Consider the following 25,692-nt stretch of genomic DNA (forward strand, 5'->3'; position numbering starts at 1 on the left):
GCCGGAGACTGAGGCAAGGCACAAAGCCCGGAGCTGCTCCCGATCCATGCAAGTGCTTGAGTTTGTGTCTCTCTCTGTGTGTTTCTTGTTCTCTTGCAGGGTACAATGTTAAAAAGCCACCGCTAGTCGCCCCCAGTGCTCCTACTCTCTGGGTCTTTTTGTCTCTAGTGCAGATTAAACGTCACGTCCGCACTTGAACTTGAATTTTATCCCATTGTACAGAGGCAGCCCCAGCCATAGAGAGACAGAGCGCTCCCAGAGAACCAGGACTCCGCCATCTTCACATTGCAATATATAATAGTAATAGCCAGCACCAGCCCAGCTGCACTGGGGGCTTCCTTCCTTCCAGTCCCAGTGCCAGGCGAGGGGGAGCAGTGCAAAGTGGTGCAGAGGCATTGGCAATCCAAAAGCACTAGGGCAAAGCAGTGCCACTTGAACTGGGAAAGAGGAGACACAGTTTTGGCTACCCCTTAAAAAACCCAGCAAGGGTCAATCTCTGAAAACAATTTTTGGGGGCATTTTTGTGTGTGTGGGCAATCCCCATTCTGTACTGAGAACAAAAATTCCTGATTTTTTTTTACCCTCCTGGTGGAAGAAGTGCACTTGCCAATTTGCCAAGCCCTCTGGAGAGAGAAAAAAAGTGTCACTGGTGGTGCAAATCCTCCTAAGTTCAAGAAGAGATTTGGAAGTCCAAGTGGCAGAAGCAGTGGAGAAAAGACAGTGAGAAAGAGAAAGAAAAAAAGAGCTTTTCCTGATGATGATGATGCTGTTTTTTTAATTCAAGGGGGACATCCCACCAAGTGCACCAGACCAACAAAAAAGAGGGGGTTTCTTGTCTCAATTTTATTTTTTTTAAAGAAGAAGAAATCAGTAAAGAAGAAGAAGAAAGAGTGAACGAAAAAAAAGAGGAGGAAGACCGCCCCCCATACATCCCCCCCAACTCAGTACAGCTCTCCGGGCGATGCCAGTGTAAATGCCAGGGCAATGTCCCGTCGCAAGCAGGGAAACCCGCAGCACTTGTCACAAAGAGAGATTATCACACGTAAGTTTGAATTTGAAACAAGAACGATCAGAAATCAAGGCTCAAAAGGGGGAAAGTGTCCAGGAAAAGCCAAGTCTAGTAAGTCACTTTAGAGCAAGAGGGGGGGGGGGAGGAGAGGAGAAGGGAATTAAAGGGGGAGGGGGTGTGGATGGGAGGAGGGGGAACTGGAGAAAAGCAAAGTTTGCAGCGAATTTGCAGGCTGTGACGGGGCGGGAGGGAGGCTGCAGGCGGCGTGGGGCAGAGAAGGGGCTGGGGAAGGAGCTGGGTGTTTTTGGTTTGCAAAGCGCGCGTGCTGGCGGCAGTGGGAAGCGCCGAGGAAAGTTGGCGAGCACACGCGGCCGTGTGTGACAGCCGGCCGGGGGAAATGCCGGCAAGGGGAGCCGGGGGGAAGGCGGGCAGTGGAGGAGAGCGGCGGGAGGACGGAGGAGGGGGGGCCCCACGGAGAGGGAACTGCCGGGGATGGGGGAAACCCCTCTCGGGCTCTGGCAGGCGAAGCTGGGACCGTCTCCTGCACCAGGCGGGCAGGATCGCCGGAGATCCGGGCAGCCCTCGGGATGGGGGGCGGCTGGGGGGGGGGGGGGGGAGAAGAGCAGGGAGGGAGACTTGCAGCGGCAGCAGCAGCGGGAGCTCGGGGCGCTTGCCAGGCTCCAGGTAGCTGGGCAGGCGGCTGCCTTCGCCTAGTCCCGGACAGAGGGACCTGCCCAGGTGCTTGGGGCTCCGGCCAAGGTACCGGGCGGAGAGGGGGCTCCTGCCTCTCCACCTAACAGGGCGAGGAAACCGGCCCCCGAGCCAGGCATGGCAGCCAGCGGCCGGTGCGTGCCGCTGGGAGCCGGGACCCCCTTTGCAAGCGTTACCCCACGAGGCGGCGGCTGCAGCAAATAATACTAATACCCAAGCACAATAAAGCAGGCGCTTGGGAGCCACACTGGGAGCCCAGCAGAAAGCCCGGGCAGGCGCGAGAGCTGCACTTTGCAAAAGCTCCCGTTGCAAATCAAAAGCAGCGAACGAGATGTCACAATCTCTGCGAAGATCCGAGGGACGGGGCAGTCGTGTGTGTGTGTGTGTGTGCGTGTGCGCGCGTGCTACAGAAGCGGCTGCAATTGCATCTTCTGTGTGCACGTTCCCTTCCCCCCACCCCCGCTCCTGGTTTTAGCGTTTATTTCCTTAATTCGCCCCGCGCAATTGTAGTGCACTGAACATCAAACCGTTTCTAAGCGCAACGAAGACTGCAGGCAGGTTTCACCCTTGCATGGCTCTCCGAAATCCTACCATCTGATGTGGGGGGGAAAAGGGAGCCCAATAACAAAACAAACAGCAACAGCAAACATAAGTCCCGAACTTGCTTTTATAGGTGTATTGCGCAGGGAGCAAGCCAGGGGCTGAGCGTGCAAAGCTGCAAATCCGAATATTGATGTTAGATTTTAAAAAATTTAAATAAATAAATAAATAAATATATACCAGAGTCTCCCCTCCCCTGAAAACCAAGAATAGAAGCCATCTGCCAGGAGCATTTGGTGGTTTGCTTTCTCTCCTTTGTTACAGCTGGTAAATTTTGTTTGTAAGAATTTGTTGGAAATACTTTTTTCCCCCCTCATTAGCTATGTTGGGTGGCATTTGCCTTCTGACATTCCAATTTTTAATTTTTTGTAGCTCATCTGGTTACTTTATTTTTTACCCCCATTAATCCCCCCCTCACCAGCATCTGGTGCAACACAAATGAAGATGCACCAGATATTTGACTCTTTTTTTGGGGGTGGGGGTGTTTTTCATTCATTCATTTAATTCAACCAGATTTGCATGCCCATAAAAAGGCGACTGTCTTCCCCTTTTGTTAACTGGATTTTTTTTTAAATATCTGGTTTGGAAATTGCATTCTCCTTTTCCTTTTTTATGAGGGGGTGGATGCTTATTGATTTTTAAAAACATCTGTATCATCTTCTGCAATTTCTCCTTATTTTCTCTCATTTGCAAGGAGATATTTGGTTTTGAAAGGGGCCGTGGACTGTGTGGATAATCTGGTTTGTTGCGCACGTTTGAATTTGTTTAAAAGGGCGAAACACATTTTTGGGGAGGGAAGGGAGCCAGGTAGGTTTGCTCTTCAATTTAATCTTGTTTTCTGATCGTTTTACTTTAAAGAATGTATCGAGGAGGGGAATCATTAAAATGGGGGTTCCAAGAGCAGCGGGCACAATGGGGTTGGAGGGGAGCCTGCGAGGAATGAAGGCAAAGCTGCATACAGTTTCCCTCCCTCCCCTCTTGTATTTATCTCTCCATCCTGAGCAAGCTGGCGGAGAAATCAGGATGCATACTGAACAGTGGCAGAAAAAAATAAAGGTATCAATTGGAGGAGGGGTGGGGGAGAAGCAGGAAATGCAGGCATTTTAGCACACATACACTGAGCCTAAGCTGCAGACTTTCAGAAGGGTGTTTTGCCAGACAGGAGTAGTCCTACCAGTTTTCAGGAGGCTTTAATTCATTATTAAAGAGCCACTGTCTGTCCTGTGAAAAGGGGAGTTTAGAGAGTAGCTGGAAAAAAAAATCTAAGCCAATAACCAAAACAACAGCAACCCAGAATAAACTTGATATTGTTTACTGAAATATGCATATATTTGATGTTTAGCTCTGGCTGTTTGGCATCTGTCAGGAGAATGCTTTGCAGGGCGGGTTGGCGTTCTGTGCCAGGCAAAAAAAAAAAAAAAAAAAAAAGATTTTCTGACATTGTTCCTCTGCTGTTGATTAGGTTTAACGTGCCATAGCGTTCAAAGAAACATTTAGACAGTGAATGTAAAACAAGAAAGCAGACTGCAGTATATACACATTTGTCTATTCCAGAAATGGAACAAATTTATTATTTAAAATCAGCAAAATTGAGTGGCCTATTTACTTCTCTCTAGGTTCCTCCTACCTAGAGGAATAGCTGTTGCAATAGATACACTTGCAATGAAGAAAAAAAAAAGTATTCCAGACCTTTATCCAGTGATGGAGACAAACCCCCCTACTTTGTACCTGTACTAGTTACCTTTATAGACAAAGCGAGAAAAGTGTTATATAGAAGAGGTGATGATATACTGCAGAACTGCTCCATACCAAGGAAGATTATTTTGGTTTAATTCAAATTGTTTTCCAGTGCAACATTTTTTAAAAATTAGGTAAATGTGTTTTCAAACTTGACTATATTTTGGAATTGAAGGAAATGTGAAAGGACAATTCACGCAAAAAGCATGCTTCCTATCTGTTTTGCAGAAGAAAGCAAAATAAGTAAAATCAATAAAACAGTAGGAAGTATGGAGCAGAAAAGCACAGTAACATGATAAAATTCCAGTTAGGGAGTTTGGGTTTCTCAATAAGATTTCTTGAGTAACTGGTCAACAGGTTCCCTCAAATGATTAATAATTTACCATATCAATTCATATATGTACAAAGTAATTTAAGCAAAATAAAAAAATGATAAAATTTCCAGTAAGTAAAAGTTTTGCAAATTGCTTTTCTAAGTGCAAAGAACTCCACTCAAAATGCGTTTAGATTTGCTGCAATTAATGCACTTTTTGCCATCAAAGAAAACAGTTTCACCTGGTGTCACTCATTGAGTATGTAAAATATTACTAAAGAATTAGCTAGGAAATGATTTTTCGAGCTGGCTGTCATTTTTTTAAAACCCGCATAGCTGTGCATACAAAAGCACAATGTGTTTTTTAAAGACATGTTGCATGACAGCTTTAAATAAGGCAATACAAACTATGTGTTCTTTGTCAGTCTCTGGGATGCATTTTATTTACATTTATTTGTAATTTGTTCATGAGATAAAAGCACATTTTCATATCCTTCCTGGCTTTAAAAGATGCCATATTTTAAAACGCCAACACTTTGTGGCTGTGTATTATGAATCTGCAATGCTTTCTAGTTTTTCCTTGATTGGCTTAGTGATTTAAATAGCTGTACAATGGATACGAAAGTGTTTCATGTTGTTTTATTGGTAGACAAATACGGAGAATATTTTGTCAAGCTTATTTAAACATTTAGCAAACAAGTCTAAGATTTCCCTATGTGGCTGTGTTTAATAGTAATGGTTTGTTGAATCCTTGTCTAGTGCAAAATGTGTCTTGCTACATTGAACAAAGGGATGTCTTGTGGCATATTTGACAATAATTACGACTTAGATGAGTGTGTGCTAGGTAAAATAGTACAAATTATAGATATCAATGACTGACTTCCGTTGACACCTATTCTGCTGTTTTTATCAGAACTGAGTTTGCTTTTAGCATTATCTTTTTGTTTAAAAATGCTCTGTACAAGGCATTTATTTCCCTTTCACATTTCCTATATAGATTGCTTTGCACTGTGGATTGTTTGTTGATATAAAATACTTTCCAAAATAAACTTTTCTGGCTTTTAGTTGAATTGTAAGTCTCAATTGTGCCCTCTGGCTTTAAGTGACATGTGTTGACAACTAGGGGGAGCTCATAGCCTGTATCATAGTAGATTATGGTTTGAATCATCCAGTAGTACTGGTGGGTGGAATACAATAGCTTGGGAAATAATAGCTGTATCTGAAGCAGTTTACGTTACTGCAAAATATTTTAAGTGTAAAGTTGTAATATTGATTTTCATGCAAAGATCTATCTGCTTCTAGATGAGTGGGAATGCAACTTAGATAAATCTGCTCTTAAAGAAATCATGACTGATTAACAGGCTTCTGCTAGTGGAAGTCTTTAATTAAAATTAGTTTTTTTTACAGTGTCTTTTATCATCAACATATAATCTTTAAATTCTCAGTTTGTTATTGTCAGATAGTGTCCAGGCTGATGACAGCCACAGGTATAGATTAATTTAAAAATACATGTGCATCTGTTTGTCTGCTTCCTGTGTATGAATAACATACAGCGAATGTTAGATAGAGAAGATTGTGTGCATTAAAAATGCATATGAATGTTCATACAATTGTATGTGCTTATGTGTCAGAAAGCTTGAAATCCCACTCGATTGTATCTGATTTTGGGTTGCTTATATTGTTTTTGATCCATGAGTCCTTTTAACATACAGGCTGCAGGTCCTGTAAATAAAAAAACGTGTTTCCCTAAATAAATAAACGTAAGTCATATACAATGTGTAAAACTTTCCTTGGAATGAGTGATAGGCTACTATATAGGGCTTTCACCATTCACTGTTTTAGTTTGCCTCTGCATTGTTGATAGACTCTAGTGGGACACTTTCTTGCACACACATAGCAAGCGTTGATCACTGGATCTCAGGCTATATTGTTTACCTCACCAAGTCCAAGAAATTTGTCAAGTTATAGTTTTATTAACATAGCAATGTCTTATTCTTATTTTAGGGCACATTATGTGGGTGGAGGTTATCCCGTGACAGGAAAGAGTGTTTTATTGTAACCTGAAAGAGAAATAAATTAGGTCAGACAAAAGATCAGGGCTGTCATCAACTGTAGAAAAAGCCTTCACTCTTGAGTACAGAGGGCCAGCAATTTATCTGATGATTTCTCTACTTCATTGAATGTTTGAATTGAGCTAGTTGGAAGCATATAGACAGCAGCCAGCTCATTTGACAGACCTGGAAGATGAAGAGCACCGTGGCTCAAACACTGATGATGCTAACATTCTCCAGCTATGGGAAAACCTTTTCTGCAGAAACCTCAAACTTCGTTGACTGTGGCTTTGCTTCAGTTCCACGACTAAATTTGTATTAAGAAACATAATACCTGCCCTCCCTCCCATAACAGTTGGGTTCAAGCTCTGTGAGATTGAAACCCGTTTTAAAAAGTCTCGCTGAAGAGACTTACTACAACCAAAATGGCTCTTCACTTCCGCCAACTATTTTCTTCTTTTGGTTGTTATTCCGTGGCACAGCAGTCGTCTTTGCTTCTTCGTGCCCACTACGCTGAGTTGGAATTTTCTGTAGAATTTAGTCTTTTGAGGTTAAGAGTAGGTGGTCTCAGAGAAGGCTAGAGGAAAAGTAAGCTGCCTTTAAGGGCCGAATCAGAATGCATAGCAAAGTTATGAGTGCCGTAAAAGTGCCTTGCGAAGTGTGTACCCACATTATATGCAGATAGATGTATATATATATTTTGGAACGGGGGGGTAAGACATCAATAAGCAAGTGTGAAGCATTGATAAAAGTATGATTCATTCAGCTGCTGCTACTACAGCACCTTCCTCTTTCAAGTTTATTTACTTTCATAAATTGTGTCTATGCAGGCAGCACACTGCGCACTGCTCCTTTGCACCCTCAAAGGCAGTTGTGTATTCATAGTAAGTTACAGCTTCTAAACATCAGTTAAATTTGCTCACTGCTTCCCTCCCCAAAAAGCTGTTGCCTACTCTATACTGTATCCCCTCGCTAAAGCTCTAAGCAGCAGCAGCTTTCCCCAAGGAATATATAAAAAATGCCTAAAGCAGGCTATTCGAAAACAAATTAAAGCAGAGGGACGCACTTCACGCATCGCAGGCACGCGCCAGTGGAGGGGGTTAGAAGAATACCATCATTTTACTGGCAAAAGTGACACCAGATCGGGGATTTGATTAATGGTATGGCATTCACAGGGACTGAGTTCTGTATTTTTGACATATGCAAGTCTTTTGTGTAGTTGCCTCAATGGAAGAAATTCAATTTTTTTTGTCTGAAGCAGCTGATAATTTGTGTGTGTGCTGTTATGTGACCAGGGTACTTTCCAGAGACTCAGAACTAGACAGCACATTATAAAAAAGGGAATCCAAAGTTAAGGGGGAGAAAAAAAATCACTAGTTTACTTAACTTTTTCATGACCCTTTCCACTAAGCCACTGGCATAAGCCATAAATTCATCAAATGTTATAATGAATATGCTTCCATGAAAGTCGAAAAAATGGCTCAAGAAAGTTGTATATGAATAACAGTGATTTATGCCTCATTCAGAACATACACTCTTTGGAGACTGAAATAAAAACAATATAGTTATGTGTTTAAATCAATACACTAATCAACACTAATTTCAATCATGCTTTTAAAATATTTAGCTAAGAGTTTGTAATTCAGGGATTCTTTTCCAATACAGTTAAAAGATTGTACCTCAGTACAGCTTTTGACACCTTTTGTGTATCCAGTATTTTTTTGTATGTGTATTTAGTTTTAAATAAAACAAATATATTCACTTGGGACTAAAGAATGCTTTTATATCACATCATCACAATCTCTGTTTTATCTGTGAAGATTTACAGCTTTTGTGGTCTATAAAAGAACTGATGCATTTTAGGCACTCAATAGCAGTAAATCTTTATCTTTTTTAAGAGCATCTAGTTTATTTAGGAAAACATACATCGCTCCTTTCTGTAACATTGTATGTGTAATTTCTGATTAAATAACATCTGAGAAATGCCCAGGATTCAAGTATACAATTGGATATGCCTGGCTTTTGTTTTGTTTGATATATACGTTCTTATTAGTATTTCATTTCCAAATCCATTTTTCTTATACTATAATCCTTATTGCATTCGCTGCAGTGGAGGAGAGGTTTGTTCCATCTCAGGTGTGGACTGAGGGTTAAACTGCATTTTGAGAGGTTTAGGATACTTCGAAAATAGGTGTTTGATATACTGTGTTGCAGAAGAGCCCTGAAACTCACAGCTGTGTGTTCTGTTTGCTAATGCATTTGATCTAAATGGGTTATCTCCCTCTCCCCTCCCTGCATCCTAGTCCCTGCGCTGTCTAGTGATCGAAAATCATTAACATCTGAAGGCTGTGCAGTGGACTATGTGAAGTGGTGGTCTCTGTCCAGTACCTTAGTAGACAGGTGTTCACATCCTAGCAAAAAACCCTTTCTCTACCACAACTGGAACTAACTGGTATGCTTGTACGACTGTCTTAGCAGAGTGAATGGGCTAAAGAGATAGTTCCTACAGGTCAAGGTTGAGGCACATCGTCCGGGCAGTTTGGGGAAACTCATATAGCTGCTGCCTGTGCTGTTCTGAGGATAAGTGGAGAATCTCAATCTCTTGGGCTGTCATCATGCACTTTTCACAAGCATGAGGTTCACTTAAAAGTAATATAAAAATATGAGTCTCCCTGTCACTAGAGCTTTCTTCCCGATCGCTGTTGTTTTGCTCTTTGCTAATTCATCCTCAGTTTTTTTTCATGAAGAATTGATTTTTAATCGTGCGGATCAGAAAAATTAAATATTGATGGCAACTAAAACCGGCCAAGGTTGTTGGGTGTGATGTTGGTGCAATTTAGACATAATACAATATCTACACACTGCAATTCACAGCAGTGAAGATGAAAAGACTCTGTATGCAGAATATTGCTAGTCTTTGGATGGTGAGGTGATGAAGCCCCCGGCATTCAAAAGTATTGGTTGTAAGCAGGTGAAATCAGAATACTGGATGCTTGTGATAATCTAGCCAGAGTGTGTGTTACCTGTGCTGTTTTTCTAAGAACATTAATATTACAATGAGTGTGACATGCATGTGCGTGTTGTTAGCACAGCATCATTGTAAAGTCTAGTTTGTCAGCAACACCCCAAGCAGTGATTTTCAACTGTTTTTTATTTGTGGACCCCTAAAAAAATTCAGATGGCATTGCAGACCCCTTGGGGGTATTTTAGACATAGGCTGTGGTTCCCTAGGGATCTGTGTACCACAGGCTGTTAACCACTGTTGTGTGGTAATGACTACTTTTTTTTAACCTCAAGTTGAGGTACACTGACCTGAGGGACCAGTCTTTTCTTTGTGCCCTTTTATTAGAAGGAGGGATAAAACATTAAAAGCAGAGATTTGGTTTCAAAGCACTGTGGAGTTGCCTGTGTTTCAATGCAGTGCCTGGCACATGGATAAGGGTGCCGGGTAACTCCAAGTGCATGGGACATAGGCGGGAGGGAGCGTTTGTCACATCCTTAAAGGTAGAATTTTCCTATAGTTGGGGGCAGCTGGCAAATGCTGCAAGATTCATCAGTTCGTCAGTACAAGATGCAGTCAGATCTGGTTAATCTGTGTTCTGCTTATTTGAGACTCTGGAAGATTTACATGGTAACCAGTCTCACAGTACCCATGGAAATTGGGACACCCGTTAGCGCCTCTATAGTTAAGGCTGTGGCAGTGTTTCCATCAACCTTAGTTTTTATGGATTTCCATAGGAATGGTACACGGGAAGAAATTTGATATGCAGAATCTTGATCCGTGATCAGGTTTTTCCCCCCTCACTTCCTTAAATGAATTAAAATATATTAATATTTCTTGTGTTTTATGCTGTATGATAAAAGAAGGCAGTTTATTGATTTAGGGCTCTTTTGTATTTTTAGTACTTCAGTAAAACTAAAACAGAGAATGAAATGTAACATTACCTGTTATAGACGTCACCTGAAGCTCATGGGAGTCTTTCCATTGAGTTCCCCAGACTTTGGATCTGGCCCAGAGTGTGCTAGCTGAAGCTTTCTTGGTATTATGAATGAGCTAGAAACACCTGAAAATCAGAAACCATTGCAGGCGTAGTAATTTTAATATTGTGTATGGATAATATACAGATATGCATAAATATTGCAATGGTGTCCCCATGCTAAGAATTGTAGTGTAAATGATCCTCTGACAGAGCCGTTATAGCCTTGGATGAAAAATCACTTGATTTTTAATGCAGATTGGTGCGATAGATAGTAACAGTGCTTAGGGATGCCACTAGGAGTCTGACAACTAAGAGTGCTTTGAATGAACATTGTCTAAATCCATTAAGCACATGAAACCATTGAATGACATCAGTTTCAGTTGGTGCCCACTTTGGACACTATCTGTGCTCCATGGATTGCAATATTCCCTGTGAGCAGTTATTGATGCATTGCTTGGAGAATGCATTGGGGTGTACTGAGAAGCTGGGTATATCTTGGACCACCTGGCTGGAAGCAGTTAGTTTTCACTTTGCCCTTCCCAACAGAAGAAAAACAGGCTTTTTTAGATTCTTTCTCTTTTTGGTGGTTCAACTTTTCTTCCTTTTTAACATTCTGTTTTAAATACATAATAATTAAAAAAAAAAAAAAAACCTCTAACGATGAAGCCCAGCAGCCCAGCAACAGAAATGAAACCACAGAAAGTGAAGTTCAAATAATGCGAAGGAGCCTCTCATTTGAAACCCACACGCACAAGGAAAGTCAGAGTTTGTATTCAGAGTCTGGCCTAAACTGCCCACTTGAAACTGCAGGGATCTCAAATGCTGGAGGTTTTTACCTGAGGTGTTATCCAAGCTTAGCACATGAGTTAAGGCTGGATTTTTAGCCTTTTCTATACTTTCTTTTGTGAATTTGCATCTGTGTCCTCTAATGCTGTTTTAATGTACATTTTCAGTAACTTAACTGAGTTGTTGAGAAGGAGCTTTTTCATCTTTTCAGAGTAAAAAAATAATATGCAAATTTATATGGATAAAATGCATTTGAAGATATAGTCATAATTTTGCCTGACATTATTTTATGACCATTTCCCAGGCCCTGGCAAAATCTGCGTGTGTGTGTATGTGTGTCTTACATAGTTTTGGATTGATAGATATCAGATCGATCCTTTTCTGGATGATTTGTTTAACTTAAATCAGAAATACAGTGAAGTGAAAATCTTTGAATACTTTGGAAACCAATTACTACTGAGCATAAGGGCTTAATGCACCTAGAAAATGAAAAGCTGATTTTCTGTTATGTCAAGACTACCAAAGTATGAAAGAATACCAGATGTTATTTGAAAAAATTCTAGTGCAGGATTCTTGGGAAAAAGAGACATATGTGGACGTAACTAATATTCAGATTAATTGTAGAATTGAAAAGAAGGAATTTTGAACAAATGTAGTAGCTATCATCTAAAAGATACTTCATTTCTTCTACCAGACATAGTCAGAAATCCTTATCCAATGCAGTTTTGCTACATTTTCTGAAACATCAGGGAAAAATAATCCTGTACATCAAAAAGATAATAGAGTTGAGATCTATATGTGTTTTTATTTATCAGTTACATATACATATAACAGAGTTAAACCTTTGTAATTTGAGAGGCATATTTAATCCGAAAGCTGAACAGGGATATTTTATGAACCTAATAACAAGCATTTTTTCCTCCCCTTCTACTTTTCTTTAGCTCAGTTTAGCTCTCGTTTTCATTTTATCTTTTCTAGGTCTTTGTCCCGTCTACTTTTAGTGTGTCTATGTTTTAATATTTTGACATTCTTCTCCCGCTGACTAGGAATTCTTTCCAGAACTGGTGCACACATTTCTTAAAGACCTTTTTCACAGTCCTTTTCGTTTGGCTCTAAAATTATGTATATGCAATTGGTAATTAAAGGTGCAACCTTTCTTCAATATCAACAGTATTGCTCAATGTTAGATCATTAATGGGAACAGAAGCACTAAATAATTACCTTTTGCATTCTGACACACTGTTCGCAGAAATTCACTCTCTCCCCAGCAATCTTTGTTCAGCACAGGGTTATGATTACATATTCACTATGGCAAAGCATCTTTTCAGAAAATAAATTGGTAAATTAATTATGTAGCATTGTCTTCAAACTCCTTTTAAACTTAGATTAAGGGGGGGAAGTAATTAATGGTTTTCAAAACATGTATTATGCTTAGAGTTTAGTTACCTTGTAGATTTATTTTGTTATAAGTTAGTAAATTCAAAGCTTTACAGTCTGTATCTTCTGTCGACTGGATGTGACTTGCTCAGACACTGGTTTCATGGGATGCGAGTCCCGTTCTTCCTACGGTAAATATAGGAAGCATGATATTTTTTCCTTACTTTGCATACTCTAGGCCAGTGGCTGTTAACCTTTTCAGACTACTGTACCCCTTTCAGGAGTTTGATTTGTTGTGTGTATCACCAAATTACATTTCATTTAAAAACTACTTGCTTACAAAATCAGTCATAAAACTACGGCAATGTCATAGCACATGATTACTGAAAAATTGCTTACTTTCTCATTTTTACCTGAATTGTAAAATCACTTGGAATATAAATATTTTCTGTACATTTTAGTATAGAGCAGTATAAAGTCATCTGTATGAAATTTAGTTTGTACCGACTTCACTAACGCCTTTTATGTAGCTTGTTGTAAAACGAGGCAAATATCTAGATGAGTTGATATACGAGAACCACTGCTCTAAGCTTACAGTGAGTACTGATGTAACTTGCAATACAGGTGATGGAGGTACTCATCAGCAGTTTATCTTAAAAGGAGAAGGCAGGGGAGAATCCTCCTCCAAACTTTTTCTGTGACTGAGAATGGTCAATAACTTCCTAGCTATAGAGTGTAGTGTATTTCTCCCATTTTCCATCCCTTTTTGTATATTTTTTCTGCAGTTTGCTATATATCTGGGCAAAACTCCCACTGACTTCAAGGGAGGAGGATCTAATTCTACATTACTACATGCTGTTTACCCACTGCTTTTGAGAACTTTGCATGCCTTCCTTTCTCCAGGAAACTGAAAAGTAGAACCACTGATGCGAATGTAGAACTCTTTCCATGCTTTTCCCTACACCAGATTCAGTCACCAGATTCAGTTGTCTCTCTACTCACTGATTTCCGTACAGGTTGTTCCCTGTGTACTGGTTGGGCCAAATACTATCATCCTTTCTTAGGTAAAACTCCCTCAGGTAAAAGTCAATGGAGATTTTGCCTGAGTAAAGACTTAGGTTTCTGAGATTTGTCAGTTTGGCTGTAGAAAAACAACAACAACAAACCAAAACATTTTGCTCTAGAAATGGCTTGTGAACTACAATTATTCTATATCTATATCTATTAATAGAATATTCATTTTTAACATAGAATACTTAGTGATTGATTATAAAATTTCCTTTGAAACTGACATGGGTGTTCTGATAAAGAAATATTTTCGGAGGATGAAGGTTTTAAGTTAATTATTAGAAACCCTTCATAAGAAAATATTCTATAATCTGTGGAATGATAACAACATTTGGTAGAAATAATGAGCAGAAGATTTAAAGTCTAGCTAATATTCCTGCATGGAAATAAGTGAGTCTCTCTCTCTCTCTCTCAATGCTTTTAAAAAGTCCCTGACTTCACACCACAAAACATATCATCTTACTCACATGAGTAGGTTAATGTAACTAGTGCTATTTTGTTGCCACTTAGTCTTGCTACTATATGTTTGTATAAGTGCTATTTTTGTGTGCCATATGAAACCCGACTATGCATTCCTCAAAGCACCAAAAACACCCATGGAAGTCAAATGAGAGTTTTGTGTGTGTAAGGATTGCTGGATCAGGTGTGTGCTGGATGGCAGTAAGAATGAGAAGATGGAATAAACTTTCCAAACGAAACTTGAGGACCGAGCATTGCGAAATGGCTCGTTGCTGGTATTATTGCAATCCTGGCAGCAGTTAGAAAGAGCTGTCAGGAAAGCTATGCCAGGTCAGCCTATCGTTTTGTTTCACAGACAGTCTTGGTTGCAAAATATATTGAAATCATTATGGGAAAGGGAGGAAGCCATGGAAAAGAAAAGAAAGATACAATCAGGCTGTTTTGGCTGACCTCATGGTACAACATTCAGATTCTGTGAACATTCAAACCAATCTCTCTCTCCTCCCCACCCCCTTTCCCTCTTTCTTCTTGTCCATGTAAAGCAGAGGCTGACCATGTGGAAACGGTGCTTGCCGATGAAGATGAGAGCCTGGCAATAGCGGAGCCGGGTGGCATCAGCATCGCCCCAGGTGGGACAGACCCCGATTTGTTAACCTGTGGACAGTGTCAGATGAACTTCCCCCTGGGAGACATCTTGGTTTTTATAGAGCACAAGAAGAAACAGTGCAATGGCACTGGTGGTGCCTGCTACGAAAAGAGCCTGGATAAGAGCAGCCCTCCCCCCTCCTCTCGCTCCGAGCTCAGGAAAGTGTCAGAGCCCGTGGAAATCGGGATCCAAGTCACACCCGATGAAGAAGACCGTCTCCTCACGCCTACAAAAGGAATTTGCCCCAAGCAGGAGAACATTGCAGGTACAGCATGTTTTACACTCACTCAACTGCCTAGGTAATCTTTTATAGCAAGCCCTCTAGAAAGTGCTGTGAAATAAAGTGTTCAATAGCAGGTCTTTATAGGAGCCATTTGCCTGGAGCAACCTTGCTAGTCAGAGCTGTGGCATAATATTGACCATTTTTTAATATAGTAGTACCTTTCTGTGACGGGCCAGATGTCAGTGAGTAATGGCTGTTTTCAGGGTTTGAAGCTGGTCTTGTGGGATATCTATAGGAATAGTCTGTACACACAAAAAAGCTCAAGGCTCAGAGTCAGAGGGGCCATTTTGATGGTGTCTTTCCCAAGTCATAGGGCAAATAGTTATCTAGGAAAGACAACAGAACATTATGCACTAGGAAAATTCATCCCTATACAGAGGCCCTATGCAACACTTAAAGCCCAAGGATAGGACCAAAACTTAATCCCATTGAAATCAGTGGCAATGTTGATTTTAATGTTAGGAGGATTTGGTCTTGAAGGATAAAGTGGAGCTCACCTAGTTTACGGGACCCTCTTTGCTCCCTCTACACTGAGGTGAATTTCAGTCTTATTTTCCAAATGACCAGTTGATGGGGCTGTGGTTACTGATGCCCTGTATATCTTGAATTTTCATACGTAGTCTGAAAGGAAAGAACCTGTTCAAAAGCATGCTCAGAAAGGGTGTTTTGAAAGTAGAGATGAACACAATCTGGCCTGGGTTAGTAGATTACAGGCCTTTTCTTTTTTAAAATGCTTGGATTTCTTGGAGAAATTGCATGTGTAGGTTAAAGCCGCCCCAAGGCCAAAACTTACTCAGTATATCTATCCCTAGTGGTCTCACTGACTGGGGCAATACAGGGGACCGTATCCAACTGGATGAGCTGTTCTGAAATCTTTTCTGCATGATACATGTCACAGATTGGTCTTCTGTAGTATCAAATATACAGTAAATTCCTTTGCTCTGCACCACTGCTTTCCCCTGTAATCAAGCACATGCTGCTTATGACAGTTGTCTGACTTGCTCCTTCTCTTACTGTGCGGGTTCCCTATACTCTCTCAACATCGACTCTTGAGTCAGACTTGTCAGTGGAATCCACTTTCTCCATGCAGGACTGAAGAGCAACAGGATGTGATGCTTGCTTTCAATATGCTGGTTTTTCATAGGAATTAGAATCATAGAACCATAAAGCTGGAAGAGACCTCAGGAGGTCATCAAGTCCAGCCCCCTGCCCAAGGCAGGACCAATCCCAACTGTCAAACTAGATCAGAGCCCCTAGTCCAGTATCCCTTCTCTGCTAGTGACCACAGTACAATCCACTGGTCAGTGAGTGTGACATGTCCTCAGCTGGCCAGATCTGCACAAAACATGTGTCGGTGGCATCCACTAGCTAGAGTGGCTGGCTATTGAGTTTGAGCTGCAAAGACTCATGCTGTTAGCAGTGGATGCTGCTGGTTTAGTCCCTGGTGTCTGCTGTTGCATAAGTGGAATTTGAACTGCTCTGGGCATCAGACGCTCCAGATGAGCTTCGTCTGTTGAGAGGAAGTATGTAACCACTACTGGTGTGTGCTCAGGCCCCTACCACCGCGTGACAGCATCTACCTTGGCTGACACACGAGAGAGAATCAGGAAACCTCCAGAGCTAAGTGCCTGAGTCTCTATCAGTTTATCTGAAGAGCCAGGTGCTGTAAAAGACACACGTCTTCCCCTCAGTTCATGCATTTAGCCCCCAAGTTTGATCTTGAGCAGGTACTATTCTGTCTTTCCTGTTGGAATGTGATTAGACAGAAGATGCCCTCGCCCCATTTCCTCACAAGAGAGCATTGGCTTTTGAAGTGGAGCAGTGGCAGTTTTCTGAGCGTCAGAAGTGGGAGCATCCTAAGCAGGCCTCTGTACAGGCATTTCCTGGCAGAGAGGGTGTTTTTGTGACCTCATACCTTATTAAAGAGCCAGATCCCATTGAAATCACTCCATTCAGGCACTGACTCTGACAGGAGCAAGAGAGAGCTCAAAGTATGCATGTGGCACCCGATTGTGCAACCACTGAACTCATATTGCAAGGTGCTGAGCACTCTCAACATTCACTGACTTCTGTGGGAGTCGGAGGAGTTTAGAACCTGGCAGGAGGTGCATTGCTTGACAGGATTGGCCTAAAGCTTTTTCTGTAGCTGTATGTTGCCAAATGCTGTGCCCAAACGTAAGCTGTAGTTACAACACAGCATTGGCCAACCCCAGACCAGAAGCTAGAGCACCATTTCATGATGTGTTGGCTATTTTTGGGGGCAAACTCAGGGCAGCTAGAGCGTTGCTACATGGAAGATCTGCAGAGGGAAAAATGCTCAAACATAAGTGAAAGAAGTTAAAAAAAAAATCCAGAGCTCCTAATCTCTGTCACACTAACCTGAAGAGATCAAATGGAAATGTGCATGAGATACTTTGAATTTACCAAAATGAGTTTATAGATTGATTGGGATTTTCTCTGCACTGCATGCAGATAGGGACTCATCACTAAATACTGCGGTAATAATGCTTTCTCAATTAGGAACTGAACTCTTAGATAAAAAGGTGGTGTCCTTCTATTTTTTTAAATAGCAGAGGATAGTTTTCAATAGTAGGATAAAAGCTTCACATTACAGCCATGGAGGGTAGCCATGAAAAACCCACAGAAGTCATTCACTGGAAAGGCTTTAGTGGGATATACCAGGCCCCTTATTTATATTTCAATAGAAAGGCTTTCTGCATTAGCCAAGAAAATCAGAATCTGCATTTAACATTAAAGGTATTTCCCAGTGAGAGGCTGTAGAGCATTGTTGTTAGATTTGTTAAAAAAAGAGGCTAAATACGATTTCATAAAAGGGAAACTTAATCTCTAAGGCAGCTTTCCGCCACCCCTGTCCCCTCACGTTATTTTATTTTATTTTTTTTGGTAATAATGCAGCAGCCTATAGTACTTTTACTTTATATGTGACGAAAGATATTCTTAGCCCTTCTGCGCTGTGACAGGAAGAATGAATTTTTTTATTCCACCAAGAAATATGTAAAATAATCCCTTAGAAGTATGGGGAGATATGTTTGTTCAAAGCATTTAAAATGCTATTTTAATCAAAGGCACAAAACATTCTACATGCTGTGTCAGCTAAAGGAGACCATTACATTTTAACAGCAAATCATGCTCCTTTTTTTCTCCTCTAAACCAACCCCCCCCACACACACTTTGAAACAAACTTTTTTTTTATTAAATAAAAAGGAAAATATTAAAGAATAAAAACTTCAGTGGCTCAAATGTATAAAGTAATTTAATATAGTGGAAGCATTAATTATTTTAGCTTAATTGAATTCTGAGGACTGCAGTAGTTGCATTTTTGTAGACAAGCTCTGTTTATTATTTCTTTGTGTAGATTAACAGTAAAGGAAACATAGATAACTTTCAGTTATTGTAAAATAAATGTGTCAATTCATGTGTAAAGCAAGTTGTTCAAAGATAACTGAGTCTTTATATTTGAAGAGGGAAACCAGAAATCACCCACTCGCCACTTGGCTCCCTGAAATATGCTGCCACCACTACGGCCCTCAAATAGGTTTCTGGACTTTCCTTAATCCCGTGTTGTTTTCGTAGACCTTCTTATTCAGTTGAAATGATTTGTGTAGCCTTCTGCTGTGTGACTAAGATGCACAATGTTACAGCCCCCATGGCTGAGAATAGCTAAGGTAAGTCAAGCGCTGAGCTTGGCTGAGCCATAGAACCCTTTTACTCTCTGGGTGCGAGGGTGTTTCCTCTGGTGTGCCGGAAAGTAGCACATTATAGAACTTTAATCCTAATTCAGGGTGCTCCGCAGTTGTAAGATTTTTTTTTCTTTTTTGGAATGGTTGGGTTATAAGGCTTCATATTGCAAATTCCCAGCTGGATTCATGACCTCAATTGCCAAAGCCCTGAATTTTGTTCTTTAACATTCCATGACTTAGCCAAGTTCTTCTTTGATAGACTCATGGATAGCTTTCTTTCATTCTTTCTTCACAGCCTTCATCTGAAGCCAGGTGTGACTCCACTTAATATGCTCAGTGACTCCTACCTGACCACATCATTGGTGGCTTTACAATATTTACATAACTAACAAGAGACAAGTGGATCTTGAGCTCTCTTTCTCTCTCTCTCTCTCTTTCTCTCTCTCTCTCTCTCTTTCTCTCTCTCTTTGTGTGTGTGTGTGTGTGTGTGTGTGTGTGTGTAAAAAACACAAATCCAGAACTGAAATTTCTAGACTTCAGTAGAAGAGGAGATAACTTTTCTCCGGAAGCAGGATTAGATTTTGAAAACCTTCTGACATTGAAGACCATAGTGTTCTCTTAACTTGTAATTTGCTAGGCCACACTTTGGCTGATCAAAGAACTTTCTTTTTGTTATTACTGTTTATAAGGTATGCTTTTTAATGTTACTTGGCCAGTGTAAAGTAATGACTTGACTGCGGGCAGTTTATTCTGCAAACTATTTGTTTATTTTAAATAGGCCATCCTGTTTGGAAACCCGTTCTCGTGCACCTCCAGAAAGCACTGTATTAACAGATGCTTCAAACTGAAAAAATGAAGCCAGACCAGTGAATTAGCTAAGAGTTGTCAATCACTGTTGCATGCATTTTATAAATATCAGTTGTTTTGGAAGAAGGAGGAGAAATACAGTGGCTTTTTGTAGCTTGTCTTACCTTCCATGGATAGGTTCTGTGAGCTTTGTCTCTCGTTCACAAGTGTAGACCAGGAGCTATATATTTGCAGCAGTGCGACCAAAACAACAGCAGAAATTCATTAAGCCAGAGAAGTTAATTTCTGCAAAGACAGTACTGTGAGTAGGAGTTAATTTGAATTCCTCATTCATTAAGATCAGGCCACCAGTGCTGCACTCTCTCCATTATGGACTTGAGCTAGATGTACATGGTGAAAAACCCCTCCCTGGCAAATGTAGGATTTAACTGTAACTCCTGGTCCATGAATGTGCATTCCAGGCTTTTAAATGGTAAAACTGCCTGTAGAGAAACTAAATAACCGGCATGTGCTGGAAGCCAGAGATAAACACTGCCGCAGGTTGCCATGAAATAGGCTATTTGATATATTTAGAATTGTTATTTTTCTCCAAATTAAGATTAGTTAAATCCATGTGTGTTGTGTGAGTGATTGTTAACTCAATGGCATGGATTATCCTTTTTTCAAATCATGACAGCTAATTATTATTGCTGTCTACTCTGAGACATTCCCTTACAATGTACCATTATGGGCCTGTGCACCCATATTAACTACAGGACTCAGCCAGTCATCACAATGCCTTAGTACACCAGCAAAGGAAAATACAAGCTGAGAAACCCTAGCTTGATTGCCGTGATGTCAGACAGGTTGGGAACAAGTGGTCTGAGCAATGCTGAGCTGGCAGACGGCACTGGAAACAAGTCAGCATTGGCTGATCTTCTCTTTAGGAAGTCTGCTGTGGCACCTGATCTTACCACCAATTGCTCTTCAATACAATAGCTGTAGCAGGGATAATTTATCAGAGTGAGGAAAGGAGATGGCTAGAAATAGTGTTAAACAGGAAGAAAAGGCTTTCTAAAGTAAATAATACGAGGGCCTAAGAAAACCTACCTTCAACAACCTGAAGGAGGGTTCCAAAAAGGATGGGGTGAGGCTGTTCCCAGTTGTGACAGATGACAGGATGAGGAGCAATGGCCTCAAGTTACAATGGGGGAGGTCTAGATTGGACATTAGAAAAGACTGTTTCACTAGGAGGGTGGTGAAGTACTGAAATGAGTTACCTAGCGAGGTGGTGGAATATCCATCCCTATCAGTTTTTAAGTCCCGGCTTGACAAAGCTCTGGCTGGGATGATTTAGTTGTGGTTGGATTTGATGAGCTCTTGAGATCTTGTCCAACCCATGATACTATGATTCTAAACTGCTTAGTGTAGGAACCTGTTCCGTAGGTGTCTAGAGAAAACATGGCAGGTTTGATCCTCCACTAATTTTTTGCTGTCCCCCCGGTGTGTTACCTTGATCTTCCCTCCTGTGAGATAAGAGCCAGGTGTTTCATTTTATCCAATATTTATCAATATATATGTGCTAATTTGCATATCTAACACTGGAAAACAGAAAAAAAAAAACCAAATTGAAAAAACAGTTAAACACCCCAACCCTATCAGCCCCAAACTCTCTGAGAGCAAGTGAGTGCAATGTAGTAATGGTACAATGAACCAGTCTTTTGCCTCCGTAGAAATCAGTTGAGGTTCTGTCTTGGGTTACATGGGGAAAAACAAAGAGGATGATCTCATCCCTGTTTGTGCACATCTCCAGATGAGTCCAAATAAAGCATGTCTCTCTTGTCCAGCATGGAGAAGAAAAAATCAGCCCTGAAGTGCATTGCTACAGAAAAGTGAGAAAGATTGCACAGTATCTGCCTGCATTATTCTTGGCTCTGCCCAACACCATTGGTTCACTTGTCCATAAGCTATACACACTAACTGGGTGGAGGATTTCTCTAGAATGAGGGGCAGTATGCTACAGCATTAAGGGGTTTTAAATCAATTTCTAATTCTAATTAGACCTATGTGAGAGGGCAAATTATCCCACTTCTGTCTGTTGTGGGGCTCTTGCACTTTTCTCCATAGTCTGGTGGTGGCCACTGTCAGAGAGAGAATACTGGGTTAGATGGACCTTGAGTTTGATCCAGCAAAGCAAGCCTTGTGATTCTAGTAGATTTCTTACTAGGTTATCTTTGGCAGGTTAGCTGCTTAACACTATAAAGAGTTTTGCCTGGGTCAGTTTCTGCTGCTGCTGGCTTGGTCGGGAATTGTAAACTTCCTGTTGGATGGGTCTCCACAACACAGAAGTTGTCCCTTGAGGGGACAGGATGGCTAATGGGGGAGGTTCAGAGATGCTCTTGAGCTACTTTCTGCTGTTGAAGTGGTGTGCTACGTTTGCCACAGCTTGTAAAGGAAAAGCTTATGGCTGGTAACAACAATCATGGTAGTGCTTATAGCATAGGAGTGCATTGTAACTTGGGGGTGGAAAGCTGTGTGACAGCAGAGGCACAGAGAGTGAGAGGTGGATTTAGCAGTGGACAAGGAAAGGGAAAAACAGGGGTGACAAATAAAAATATTAACCTACTGCTCCTTAATCCTAAATCTTCCAAGAAATATGCAGACAGATACACATCTAACAGTTAGCTAGGCACACATGTGCAGTTGCATGGTAGTGCTATAGGTGTAGTGCCTTGGACAGGTGTTTGTATGGGGAAATACATACACAGAACTCCAGGGAGCTCCAGCCCACATGATTACAGAAATAATTGCTCTTGTTTATTTGTCAGTATACAAAGTGTCCTGCAAAGTCACAACAGGCAGCATAGAAATCCTTTGAAGAGCTAAAGGTGAGAAACCCACTTATTGGGAAACCTTTTCTTTTCCCCTTTCTTGAACTTCTCTACACCCATTTGACACTATTCTGATAGGCTACGTCTACATTGCAGTGCTATTTCGGGATACCGGAGATACCCCGAAATAGCTATCCCACATCTTTCAAATGCATCTGTTACTTCAAAATATAATGGGCTCGCTATTCTGTTGTCCCTGTAAACCTCATTCCATGAGGAGTAAGGGATGTTTCAGAATACTGATTTATTTTGAAATAAGTGCTGTGTAGACAGCGCCAAATTTTTAAATAAACTATTTCAAAATTACCTCGAAATAAGCTATGCAATTTGCATAGCTCAAATTGTGTAGCTTATTTTGAGTTCTGGGTACAGTGTAGAGACACACATAAAGTCTTTGGTGGTTGTTTTTCGGCCATCCCATGGACAGATTAGACACCCTCTGCCCTGTGAATTGTGCTCAGTGGTCAGCAGTTTCACTGTGCTCAGTAGTCAGGAGTTTCACTGGTGTTTTTCCAGTAGTTCATCCAAACAAAGCAAAGAAGGAGGCCAAAGCGTGTTCACCTTACTCCTCAAGTTGACCTCTCTTGATATCGATAGGAGCTGCTGCTGAGTAAGATGAGGAGGATTTAACCTAGGTGGCTGAAATTTCATTATATAGATTCAGTATTTTGGAGGAAACAATTCTTTTTTTAAAAAAGGACACCGCTGTGTGCCAATTTGAAATCTAGACAAAATAAAAAGAATTTCAGTAGTTTCAGGTAAAACACCCTACCACTTTTTGTAGTTTTACAGTCACATTTTCCTATATTTCATAAATGTTTTTGTCTCCTGTTGCAACATGATAGACCACACAAATAAGAGGGGAAACTAGCTATTTAACTGACTGGGCAGGAGAAGCAATGATTACTCACAAAGGACCAGGTACATGGCTGCGTTACTCCACTTTCACAACAAGGTAACGCTGTTGAAACTGGTGGCGTTACACTGAACTGAGTGGGATAACAGAGCAATGACTCATGCCCAGCATGTTGCCAAATGCACAAAGTAAAAAAACCCCGGGAAAAACAGGAACAAATATAGTTTTCCCCTCCATCTCTTTCAGCTACAGTCATCTTGCAACAATACTTGTTAAAGCTTTTTCAGACAGAAATATGATGTTTCAAGTTGCAAGAAGGTTGTACTGTATAGGTGGTCAAATTCTCTTCTCATACTCATGTAAAGTCTTGAGTAAATCCTCTGACACAGATGCCAGAGAAGAATTTGCACATTCTTTTAAAAAGCAGTGGGCTTGAATCTCCCTAATTTACATCAGCTTTATACTGCTATTACTCTCTCGATTTCAGTGGAATTACTCCTGTTTTGCCCAGGCTTAAGCAAAAGCAAAATCTCCTCCATTAAAATGTGTCTCTGCCTTCGCTGGGACCTCTGTTGCAGTTACATAATATGTGTGTGAGTGAGACAAGTGAGCATGTCTGATAATTATTACTATTGACAGGCTGATAGATTTTTAATGAGAGTATGATGGCAAAAGATGAACAAGCACTGGTCATCTAATCATAAGTCATTTTCTTGATGTTCTTGAAAAACAAGTGCATTGAAAAATAAAAAAGAGTCCAGTAATTATTAAAAAAGCCTATTATGGCATTTGTTGCTGTGTGGAAAATAATAATAACAATACGTTGTATGATTAGTGGACTATTGATTGTAGAAGTGAATTTGCCTGGAACCTAGTTGGAAAAGATAGTTACATGCACATCTTCTATTGTGGAAAAGCCAGCCTGAGAGTACAGATTACTGGACCATTTGAGAATGATGGATGATCAATAAAAGTTACGGTTACGGCTTTACGATAAATACATAAAAATAGATGCTTCTTTGCAGGACAGAGCTGCCATACCATGAGAGTAGGCTCCCATTATGTCTTGTGAAAGATTGTTGTGATTTCTTGGCCCACGTTTGAACCTGTGCTGCCTAAACATACTGTGACCAAATCAGCTTGTGACACAGGTTGCCCTTGCTCAGGATGTGAGATTGGAACATTTTTCTATCATAGCTAAAAATCACAAAGTAATCATATATTTTGTACTAGAGAGATTTAAAGTTCTCTGTCTTGTCATCTCACAGAACTCAGAGGGCATTGATTTTTAGCTTGAATTTCAGATCCATGAGCATGTAGACAAGGAGGAAGCTGGGGGCAGAGAGGCAAGAAACACAAGGAAAAAAGTCATATATGTGAAATGGGGTTGCTTAATTGACAAGACTGGAAATAAATGAAGAACCCCAGAGAAATTTGGGAAGTTTGCAGTATAAGAGACATGCTCATTGACTTCAGCAACAGCATCATCTTCAGAATCACTTCTTGTCCACATTCCCTCCCACCTTCAGATCGGTAATTGGTGGGCTGTGCTGTATAAATTTCAAAAAAAAGAAAAGAAAAGAAAAGAAAAAGTGGGTGGGGTATCTGGGGACTTAGTGTCTAAGCTCAGGAGCTAAGCCGGAAATCCCAGAGATGTAATGAAAACAAAACGGACTTTTCACTCGCGCTGTGGCATTCTGGCAGTGAGAACGCTTTCGTGAGCCAATGTTTTCATTGTAGGTTTTCTCGAGAGAAGTAGTGGAAACGAATCGTTAACCCCTTAACAGGAATAAATGTGGTTGCAGCAGAAGCAAAGCATTCTTGGCTCTCACTTGGCATGTTGGAGGGCTCTGGGTGGATGAGGGAGTTGGGAGGAGACACCACTTGTAAGAAATTTAATATTCTTAACGGCAGATGTGAAGTAGTTTCTTGGTGGTTGCTGCTTTTCTTTTCATTTTGCATATTTGCTTTGCAGAATATTCGAACATGCTCAGCACAAACTGCTGCTGAGACAACATCTTGGAACCTTCAGTATTGTGTTCTTGTGCTTGTTAGCGTATTTCTTGAGTGAGAAGAGGTGGGGGCCGCTGCTTGTTGGTCTTTCAGCAGGGTCAGGAAAGTCACAGATGGAAAAGACCAAGCTGTTGATCCTTATCCCCTTTGCGAGAGCAGGATGTCTCTATCTATTGCATCCTTGACAAGATTACAGGACCAAGCACTTCTATAAGAACACATTAGCAAAAGAGAGGATTTTTTTTCCCAGTAATTAAGCTAATTTACCTTAGCAGCTGTTTTTTGTGAAGAAATCGTTCTCCCCTCCCCCCCTTAGCTGATTGTACTGCATTTTATTTTGATATTTTCTTTCACCTTTTGATCACGGGTGGTACTTACCATACTGCTCTCTCTCTCCAGTCTCTCATTAGGGTCTTTTATCTGCA

At 40.9% G+C, this 25,692-nt stretch overlaps 1 protein-coding gene across 7 annotated transcripts in view; it reads left to right on the top strand.

The window, feature by feature from the left end:
- The first annotated feature begins 210 nt into the window (after positions 1-210).
- Positions 211-25,692, top strand: part of BCL11B (BCL11 transcription factor B) — a 111,996-nt gene continuing 86,514 nt past the window's right edge. The window contains exons 1-2 of one of the 7 annotated variants that reach the window (XM_075926606.2): positions 211-1,120; positions 14,637-15,002. In XM_075926606.2, coding sequence (XP_075782721.1) covers positions 985-1,120; positions 14,637-15,002 — 502 coding nt within the window. In that variant the 5' untranslated portion in view covers positions 211-984. Of the gene's footprint in view, positions 1,121-14,633; positions 15,003-25,692 lie in introns of all 7 variants that reach the window. The other 6 variants (XM_075926605.2, XM_014573921.4, XM_014573920.4 and 3 more) reach the window with 6 other exon arrangements.

The sequence above is a fragment of the Pelodiscus sinensis genome, chromosome 5 (genome assembly GCF_052426305.1).
Source record: "Pelodiscus sinensis isolate ZL-2025 chromosome 5, ASM5242630v1, whole genome shotgun sequence".
Taxonomy (NCBI): domain Eukaryota; kingdom Metazoa; phylum Chordata; order Testudines; family Trionychidae; genus Pelodiscus; species Pelodiscus sinensis.